Source organism: Phoxinus phoxinus, assembly GCF_949152265.1.
Source record: "Phoxinus phoxinus genome assembly, chromosome: 23".
NCBI classification, from domain to species: Eukaryota; Metazoa; Chordata; class Actinopteri; order Cypriniformes; family Leuciscidae; genus Phoxinus; species Phoxinus phoxinus.
In genome coordinates, this window is record NC_136898.1 from 12138552 (window position 1) to 12149652 (window position 11101).

Sequence of the window (11101 nt, forward strand, 5' to 3'; positions counted from 1 at the left end):
TTCAATGACGCTTCTTAACAGTTTGAAAAGATTTATTTGGTCAATTATTGAAATATACTGGAAAAAATACAACCGCATACTGTATAATGGTACTAAAATAGATGTTTTTTCTTCAACTCTTTGGTTTATTACACTAAGTGCAGCATTAGAAAAATACCATGTATCTGTAAAGGGCCTGAATTACAAATGCATTAAAGCATGTATAGTAATATAAGCTCTGTTACTTTTCAATCAGCAAAATATGTTGTTCATTCACTAAAATCACATGGTTACAAAATTCTAATGCTACATCGTTTGATAAATCAGCAGTTCATGTGCGATTACCTCGCATTCGTATTCTTACAGAACTAACCAGAATACTTCAAACTGAACAAGTTTCAGATTTTTTTTTAACTCCTTAATATTGGATTAATAAATGTGTTTAAGACAAGTTCAGTTACAAAAGCGACAGTCTCTGACAGGATCATACGGGAGGAAAAATGAAAAATTAAATCAAAATGTTTTTTTTAAATACATTAGGGAGACAAACATGAATTTCTAATACATTATTTCTGAGTGTTTTGTCCACAAATACAATCAAGAAACCCATTTGTCCACTATATCCTTCTGCTTACACCCACGAGGAAATTAGTAAAACCAGAGATGGCATGCAAGAACACAAAGAGGAATATATATTATAAACATTAAAAAATAAGGGAGTTCCACATACAATAATAATACAAGAGCTGGTGAATGTACTTGTCATATATATATATATAACAAACCTCAAACCGGCAATTTTTCTAGTGACTATTGCCTTATAACAAGTGCTGTTTGCTCGACTGAGATGTTTGAGAGGAACAATCCACTGCTGGTCGACTGTCTCAACACTGTGTCTTCATCCTTTCAGTGAGCATCATGTTCAGTAGATTTGTAAATAAGCTGACGTTGCCCCATCTTTCCACTTATTCACCTTGTCTGTGATAACAGTGCGGCAGAGGGGGCAGGTCCTCTCCTGGTTAAGCCACTGGGCTATACACTCCTCACAGAAGATATGCTGGACACAATCAAATGGGAAACAGTTTACATTTAACTTCTTGGCAGGAGGCTTACAAGAAAGTGTATGCCTTATGTGACACAGGCTGCATCTGAAATTATATACTTCCCTCCTATATAGTACTCTAAAAACAGTATGTGGCAAAAGAATTCACAAGATTGTGAAGTGCATAAGACGGACACTTTACTATCCCATGAGGCCACGGGAGAGGATTTGTGAAGGCAGTGAAGCGACGCAGCTGACGCTGGTAGGTCACATGATAATGACAAAATGGTGAATGTAGTACGTCCGGATTACATTCATATAATATAAAACATACTTTGTGAGTGCTAAAAAAATAATTCATCAAAATAAATACCTATTCAAGAGAGTATGCGATTTCGTTCACAGCCACTGTGTATTACTTCAAGACCGTAAGGATTATAGAACAATAAGCTGTTCAAGTTAATGCAGGGGCATAGAAATTCTCTCAAATTACCGTCAACACATGTTTACTTAAAGAGAAAAAAATTATCTTTGCATATATTTTATATATCTGGGTTTCCCAAACTGGGGTTTGTTAGATAAAATGTCGAATTAAAACACAATTTTAAAATAAAAGCTGTGAAAACAAAACACCAGCTAAAAATATATATTTGATTTGAATATTTTATAGGTTTACTTGCATGTCATGTGACCATTAACAAACAGATTTGTGAACATGCAAACGTGTTGTTCAATTATTGAAATATTGACTTCACATTTTAGGTTGAAGGGGTTTGGCTGACAAAAATAAGAGGAATTCCTTTTATATATTATAAAGATTTTTTTTTTTTTTTTCAAAATCCTTAAAATGTATGATAATTATGTTGCTATAGAGCTGATAGAAAAATGTATAAAAACTGCAGTGCTCAGTGTTTAACAACACAAACTGTAATAATGAGTTAACAACTTGACAAGAATTATATAAGCTAATTTGTCTTTTACATGACAAAGACCAATTAGCTTATGTAATACTTGTCAAGAATGAGGCTGAGCCAAGCTTTGTAGTAAATACTATGGATAAACATAACGGTTTAGCCTGTGGATGAGGTTAAGGGGGCTTGACATCAGAGGTCAAACTCAAGGATATCACTTCTCACCTGACACACGAGGACCCGAGGCTGCTTAAAATCAGCCTGACAGATCGGACAAACGTCACCTGCCTCTCTAACCTGAGCTGGACTGGCTGGAGCTCCGTTCAGCTTTAAAGACAGGTAAGAAGAATATGATACAGCACATATACATTACAGATTACACAACAAATATAAGAATAAGCAGAGGAGCATAAAACAGGTAAAAGCTAACTTTTTTACCTCAGAACTGAAGAAAGTCCGTAATGTTTTTTGCAATGATCCTGACAGTCCATACAGTGCCAAAAGCTAAAAAAAGAAAAAAAGAAAGGTAATAAGATCAGACTGATGAAGGTCTTCTTCTAATATTCTTATTGTGATGATTGTGCAAACCTTCATTATGAGGTAGAGCAAGGCTAGCAGGATTCCCAGAGTCAGACCCACTGAGGTTTCCATCTCATCATAGCTGACCAGATAGCGGAACCAGAGCGGGACAGGAGCAATCACCTGATACAACTGACCCGTCTCCTCTATGAGCATGTACCACTGACCCTATGGAAAGCAGGATGGATACGATGAAGCTAACGTTCATTTTGATTCAGTGCAGAGAACTAAATCATGATGTTACAAATCATGCTCACTCTTTGCCGGTATGTCATGAGCGGCGATGGGACGAGGAGAATAAGACACTTGAGCCCCATGAAGAAAAACTTGACGATGAAGTTAGTCACACCAACGCTCCATAAAACCTCCCAGAAGTTTTGAGAATCGATCGTAGCGTTGGCAAAAATGAGGCTGAGGGACACAAAAAGAGAGAGCCAATGATCTACATGGTACGCATTTGTCATTTAGTGGACATTTGGTCTTTTAGTTGATTTATTGCACTAGTTACATTACAGTTTGTGGTCAAGTGAGGTTTGGTGACGGTGTAAAGCACTAACCAGCGATAAAGTGACTGAGTGTGAAAAGTGTAGAACACGAGGAGACTGGAGGATGCGAGGAACACCAAGAGCCAGGCACAATGCAACTTCCTCCTTCGGTCCTTTACACAGGAGACACAAAACAAAAGAGCCTTCAGATTATATATACACACACTACTTTTTTTTTTTTAAATAAGAGAAGTCTCTTATGCTCACTAACCCTGTATATATTTGATCTAAAGTGCATTAATATTATTACAATTATATAAAAAAAAAAAAAAAAAATTAAGAAACACGTGATTATTAGTATGGGTGGTTTTGTGAAACAAACTTGAATGACCAGAGGGGTTTTACACATTGCTCTTGGTCTGAATAGACCTTCATGCTTCAAGCAAACAATTATCATAGTTCACAGATCACCATACTAGAGGAGTAACAGGCCCTGCTCTTTAACCCCATGCCAACCTTGATGGAACATATGAAATAAGATGGTGGACTTACGTGGAAAAAAACTTGCGTTTGAATGCTTTTGTTGACATACATAAAAGTGGTAAACAGACCCACTGCAACAGCCAGACCTACAGAAAGACGACATAAACAACACAGACGTGTGACAGAGGTCATGAACTTTACACATCATCATAACCACTGCAACACCAGCTGTTCTCACCTAGGGCGTGCTGAATGACTAGTTTCGCTGAGAGAATAACGATGAAAGGAAGACTTTTCTTGAGCCAGCGGAGGAGGTAGCGCAGTTCTGATAACGAGCTGCTGGATTCTCCGGACTCCAGGTCGGACTCGCCGCTGTCCGACTCGTGCTCGTGGCTGTGAGTGTGTCCGTGAGAATGGGAGTGGTCGTGACTCGCAGTTCTCACCCTCCGCGAAGTAGCACCTCGTCCACTCGCAGACCCCGATGAGCTGCCGATAGGAACCCGGACGTCGTCGCCTGTTTCCGGCCCGCTGGAGCTTCCAGCCCCCGGCATTCGAGCGAGCAGCTCCGGCTGCAGGGTTAATGACAGCCCGTTCCTTTCCTGAGGGCTCGAATCGGGTTGCATTGGGTCAGGTGAATCCCTCAATTTAAACGATCTTCTAGTCTCGCAATGTGTTCCTCTGTTGAAAAATAAACCAAAACAATAGATCAGAAGACGCCAGACACAAAACATTAAAAACTCTATCCAAAAAATTAAGTTAGTTTTATATCATGTAATAAGAAATACATTTTTCCAAGCTTCATGGTCGCTCGGAGGGGGTTTCTCTCATTAGCAAGCGGCGAGTGTAAAAAACAAAAAAAAACAAAGAAGAGCAACTAAAACGGGGATCCTGTGGGTGGGAACAGGAAATCGCTGTAGCTCCGCTCTAGTCACACGGTCCAATCCGGGCATTGCGTGGCGATGCAAAGGGTCGCGTTTAGCGTTTGCAACAAATTCCGTCGGCTCCGAAGAACTAAACTATACAAAGTAACTGGCAATTCTTTTGTCAAAGTTTCTTTATTAGGGCCCAAGCCCTGAAAGGACGAAGGTCCTATTGTTTTTCTTAAGATTATTATATAATATTATTATTTTTGAAAGTGACCTATGACATGATATTAATTTAGTGGTTTTGTTTTGTTTGGTGTGGTTTGCTTTCACACTGCCCTTTTTGCAAGTTAACCAAAATTTGTAAACAAAACCACATGTGTGCTAAGGTCATCCATTCATTGGACAGAAATTCTCAAGCAGGGAAACCGTATCAGAATTCGCTTGCACCCGGACCGAGACCACCTCTTCAGCTGGGTCTCGGTATGGTTTGTTTGGTCCGCACCTGAGTGTGATTGCTGTATTCACACCTGCCCAAAAGATCCGCACCAAGGGGGGAAACAAACTTGAGTTCGATTCAATCGATCCAAACAGGTGTGAATACACCCTATTTAAATGATCTCATAGAAGTGGTTGTTGTGGTTCATGGTCATAGTGGCCCCAGCTGCTGTAGTAAATGTGGCGTATTCAAACGACTTTGACATAATCCTTCTACATTTACCCAGTTTAAATGCATATTGCCCGTCGTGCACAGATGCCCTAACGCAACCAGGGCGTGGGCCTGTCATCGCTGCTCACTGTAATGATACAGAGTAATATTAAGTACTGCGTGTCTTTACTATAGGGTTAGGGTTTGGTTTAGGGTTAGTTGCATGTAATAATTATACATAATTTATAGTTATTACTATAGTAACTACTATGGGCAGACTGGCCATCAGGAGAACTATTATTATTATTACCTGCCGAGTGTACTAAAATGATTATTTCTGAATTCGCCATTCAATAATAAATCTCTAATAAATCATGAATTAATTAGCCTTGACTGGCAACGCAATTCGCCCCACACCTCCGCCAAATGGTATGATCAGAGTAATCAATGCGAGAGACTTGAGAAGGGAGTGGAAGTGCCCAGGTGGAGCAAAGAGGCAAAACTACTGACCTGTTGAGGACTTCAAGTGCAGGGCAGTTTCATCTGTAGGCTAGTTTTGTCTTTGTTTACTAAGTTGAGCATTAAACTGCTAGCAACTGTAAGCAGTAGCACCCCATTACTATCATCACTAAAAATACTGTGCTAAATGACATGCTAAATTACATCATTATCTATGTAGTTAGTAATTTAAGACGACAAATATTCACATCATTTTATAATAGGTTTAGAGCGAGCTAGGGCAGCCAACAACACAACCCTCATGAAAATGAACCAAAAACCATGGTTACTATAGTTAAACCATGGAAACCAGAAATGAACCATGGTTTTGCTACACTAACCATAGTTGAACCGAGGAATTTGTAGTAAAACTCTGGTTATGCAAATATGGTAAGTAATCCGCCAAAAAACGTGGTTACTATACTTTAACTATAATAAAACCATGGTTAATTTCCGTAAGGGAAAAACATGACTCATGAATGATAATGCAAGAAAATGTTCAGTATTAGGATTTTTCTATAAAGATATTTTGATTATGTAGTTTTGACATTTAAGCAATTTAGAAAATATTGTTTAGTTAAATCTCGAGTATTTGAGTCATTTTAAGATAAAACAAAAATGGTCGTAATGTAGGCTACTTTAAATTGAACTGATATAACTGTATAGGCCTATGTGCAAACAAATTACAATGAGGTGGTTGTTTTGCAAGGTGGAGGTGTAGATGAAAAACTGACAGCGTGACGTATAAGAAACAAGTGAAAAAAGTAAACAACACACACACCCACCCACCCATACAAGTGAGAGACAGAGAGATATCAGAGAAAATGCTACCAATCACTCTTAGCTAAGTTACTTACCTACGTCATGTTCTCAATTTTATATTGCAAAAATCATTGTAACGAACGTAATATTATCACTACCACTCCACTGTAACATTGTAGCCACCCCCAACTTTTTGGCCCACCCAAAATGGATATCCTTGCTCCGCTTATAGTTCTGAACAGGACAGCAGTTTTGCTCTTGTCGTGTTATAATAACTTACTTACGTACACATCTGTTTTGATTAGTCAAGTGCATCATATAGAACTGACCTACAGCGGGGTTAGACAGAAAATATTCCATGACTGCATAAAATCAAAGACAATATATTATCTCTAAGGTTTATTAGGTTCGTGGTGTTTTTCTTTCTATAATTGAAGCCTTGAATTGTTTTTTAGAGGTTTTAGATAAATACCTGTCATACTGCGCGCGGAGTTTCATGACAAAGCACCGATCTCCATTCTACAGATTATGGTGGTGTTTAAATGATAAAATAACAAAATAATTCCAGGAGATTGTAATCAAAACAGTTCATCGGCTAAAGGAGTTTAGTTTCAGCTTGACATTGTTCCGGGAGCCATCTGGCCTGACCTACTAAAGGAACCCGTGGCTCTGCTGAAAAGCAAAAGAAAGGTCCTCGATAAGGCTGCCCCGTGCTTTCAAAATAAAAGTCCCATTTAGGAGTTAAACTCAGTTGACCAAAAAATGATTTCATCTTGTTTCAAATGAAATCCATTTAATTCTTTGAAACACAAAAGAAGATGTAAAGTACAGTGTTAAGAATGTCTCAATCACCATTTAGCCTACTTAATCCTACATCTTTTTTTCTCTCACCTGCATTCAGGTTTGTTGATGATTGTGGATGGTTCATGGTTGATATTGTCCACTGCCCTCATGCCAGTGATTGTTGTCTGTACTCGGTTTCTTTTTTTACTCAGCCACAGATACATCAGCTGCTGGAGTACTGAACTGGAAGAGTCCCACTTTCAAATCATAATATATTACTTTCCCCTCTACCCTATAGAGAACCTTCCTCTGATGGTTAGTCTATATCTACAGGGCCGTCTCTGACCATTTTGGCACCTGCAGGCGATACTGGTGGTTGTCATAGTAATAGCACTAATGTGCAGTGGGTCAGTGTATCTAAGATATTTAGCAATCCAAGTTGTACAGATTTCAAGCACAGTATCCAAATCTAAACTCATTGATTGTACATTTTCCAGTTTACTTTCTATAAAGACTTCTAGTTGACCATTTCTCTCTCCCGCCACTCTCTGCCCAATCACTAATAAAAAAGCTTGCACTGTATTCACTCCATATCAGAATTATTTTATTGTGCTTTTAAGCAACCTAGACACACAACATATTGAACGAAAAATAATAAATAATATTACAAACAATAAAATGTTTTTTTTTTACTTTCAATAATGCAACACCAGACTATTACCCCCCCCCCCCAAACGCTTTATTAAAACACTTTAATTAGCCCATGTCCAAGCTTATATTAAATGTTTGTTTAATAATATTACATGTGAAGCTTATATATTTTTTAAAACACATTACATTAGTTCTTCTGTTAAAACTTGTGTGTTATTTGAGTTTAAAAGTTATTTTTGTTATTTTAACGAAATGTCATGGGAACAAAGCCATTTAACCTATACACAGAAAAGGTTTTCAATATATATATATATATATATATATATATATATATATATATATATATATATATATATATATATATATATAGCCTATATATTGTTTTTACACTAAAATCATTTTAACTTCAATATTGTTCACATATTCTGGCTTTACTTTTAAAACTGAGTATTTTAATGGGTCAGCCCCATTCACTTCTATTTTGAGAGTCTCAATGTAACCCAAATTGAGAGAAAGAAAAAAAAAACATTTTTGGAAATTAATTTAGGTGGTAATCAACATTATGCCACAAATGCTGTGGACTGAGCTTGACTATAGCAGAAATATTCCTTCAAATGCTTGACCTGACCTCAAGATATTACTTCTGTGTTACAGGATAATTGGATATCACTATTGCTTGCATGCTTTCTGTTAAGCTATACAGCGGGGTCCGATAGTCTTAGACTATATTGAAATTGTAGGATTCGAAATCTAATTTCTAAATTAGAATAAAATGATAATAATCAGCATTTTCAGTAGTGGTTTCAGGCTTTGGATCCCTCTTTTTTTTTCAGCTGATGAAGGATAAAAACTTTGGCAGCCAATCAGAATCCATCCTGCTTTAAAGAGCTCAAGCATTTAAAGGGGAACTATGCAGCTTTTTTTAGCTTCATTTTCCTTAACTGAACAGCTTCGGAGTCATTGGAATGGTTATATGACTTTTTTCGGGTTGAATGGTGGCTGTCTCGCTTCCCCCTGGTGCCTGTGAGCGGAAAAAACACCCTTGCAACTTTGAGCCGGCGTACATCGCGAGACCTGATATTTGTGATATCAGGTCTCGCGATGTAACGAATTGCTTTACGGCAAAAAAAGATCTGCTAAAATTCTGTCATTATTGCGTCGTAAAAACGCTGTTCGAACCCGAATGATGAAGACGTTTTCAACAATGTCCCAACTGCTTTGATGTCTCTGATCTACTAGCTCTGGTATCTGAGAATCGCCAACGAGTTTTTACGACAGTGTTGTCAAATATCTATTCCGAAGCGGTAGGGGGAGAAACCTGCGAGCAAAAAGCAAGAAAACAGCGAAGAAATTCCCCAAAATGTATAGCTCTGCTTTAAAGCAGCAGACGACAAAACTGCAGCGCACTTAAAATAAACAGTATGATAGTTCGCTGGTGTGGGCGCTAATATGCTTATCATTTAAAGTTATCTTTATATTGTTATTGCTCTAAGTGTGAATGGGCCTTTATGGACTTTAATCCATATTAAAATAATCCATGTTGATACCGTTTTCGACTAAAAACGGAAACAAAATTATGCATTTTGGATGTTCATTTACTTGACAAAAGTGTTTTGGGGGCCTTAAAACGGGTTTCACAGTGCATGTTTTTGAAAACGATACCATTATCGTTTCCGTCTAAACTACAAAACATAGGTTTGAGACAAAAGATTGACATTGCGTTCAATCTCACGTAGTGTTTCTTTAGTGACATCGCCGATGCCAATTACTGGCCTGGCATGCATAGTACAGCGTTTTTAGTCGTTTTCGCAGATCCGTGTGAACCGGGATCGTTTTGACAACGTTGTCATCTGTGCGGCCAACTTTTCAAAAAATGCGAAGGGAAGAAAATCAGTTAGTACATCTTTGTCATTTAAATGTTCACCTTGTTTTTCTGTTTCCTTTGTCCCACTCTTCATTGTTTTGATAGCAACCCATTGTGTTCATCTGTGTCTTCAATGTTAAGATTGGTAAAAGTTTTATGAGGTAAGGCTGCTGCTAACAGATCCTCTATTTCCCTCATTGAGGAACCAACCCGTGACAATTACCTTGTAAAACCTTTTAATGCATGTGGAAGTCTTCATATCTGATTTTACAAAAAAGGCAACGTCAGGCAAAAGCAATTTCAATGGTTATTTTGATGCAACCATATCCCATTAGTAATGACATTGATACATTGATTCACATCTACACACAGTGATCAGTTGTCTAACCACCAACAGAAAGTACTTTCACAGAAACTGTGTCCAGACAAGAATATAATCATAAATGAAAACTGGAAAATCTCTTAACAGTTGCCTACTAATCTAAATGTATTGGTCATTCTGTGTAACCGAGCTTGTTTAATGATGCTTTAGGATAATGCAGCTTAATTTGAGGAGGAATGGATGTAGTCTTGTTGTACATTTAGAAAATGATAATGTGACTGGGCTGGGAGTGTGTCTTGTTTAGCAGGAGGTGTTTATTGAATGTAAACTGTCCTCTGGCAATTTTCCGGCACTAAAGATACCAAATGGTCTTTTACAGTTTTTCTCAATCGCTTTGGCACACTTTTCGAAACAGTCTTAACATTCTCTAAACTGCCCAACTGTATAACTCACCCAAAACGTTTAATTCATGCTTCAAAACCTAGTTATTGTGTCAGTAAATTGGCCAATGCCACCAAAATAAAAAGTGTTTTTGTCATCTGTGGTTGAGCCACACTGGTCAAATTGTTGAGATGTTTTTTCATGTTTTTTCATGTTTTTCAAATTTCATGGGTTTTTTTCTACTTTTTTGTTGACTAACTGCTTTCTACTGTACAAGAAGGTCAGTTTTGTCTGTGTAAATACAAATTCAGAGAGTAGGTAAAAAATGACTGGGAAAAGCCAACACTGTATAATACACAAAAATAAAATTAACATTTGTACAGTACATTTATTTTTTTGCATCAATGCATTACATGTAAACTGAAAATTCTCAGTTGCTTGTTAATTTCTACACACTCTATTATGTATTTCTCTATAACATATACAGTACATATCTTCCTATTGCTTTTCCATGACAAGAATGTTTTGTTTACACATTTCTAGAAAAAATGTTTAGGCCTATATGTAAAAATTCAAATGTATTTAATTTATACAATACTGCTGTAGCTGCTGCTGTTCAGAGCTGTGATGTTCCTTCGTGTTCAAAAATCAGATATAAATATATAGTTTCCAAACTTGATTGGTTGGTTGATTGGTAAGATTCCTATTTCATTGCAATGCAGGCCATTTGCAAATTTAGCAAACATTACAAACATTCCATGTCATAAATATTTATGGAATATAACATGTCTGACAGATTTTGATCACTGAATGGATCATTTTGCACGTGATGGCTCACACATGAAATAA

The 11101-nt window shown here is 37.3% G+C and overlaps 1 protein-coding gene across 1 annotated transcript; it reads right to left on the reverse strand.

Moving 5' to 3' along the window:
- Positions 1-11: 11 nt before the first annotated feature.
- Positions 12-6961, reverse strand: rnft1 (ring finger protein, transmembrane 1). Its single transcript, XM_079598997.1, has 9 exons — positions 6724-6961; positions 3718-4157; positions 3549-3625; positions 3069-3169; positions 2769-2922; positions 2521-2679; positions 2371-2436; positions 2158-2259; positions 12-1036 (listed from the first exon to the last, which is right to left on the reverse strand). The coding sequence occupies exons 1-9, from the start codon at positions 6747-6749 to the stop codon at positions 902-904; spliced, it is 1260 nt and encodes a 419-aa protein (XP_079455123.1). The 5' UTR covers positions 6750-6961; the 3' UTR covers positions 12-901.
- Between the last annotated feature and the right edge of the window lie 4140 nt (positions 6962-11101).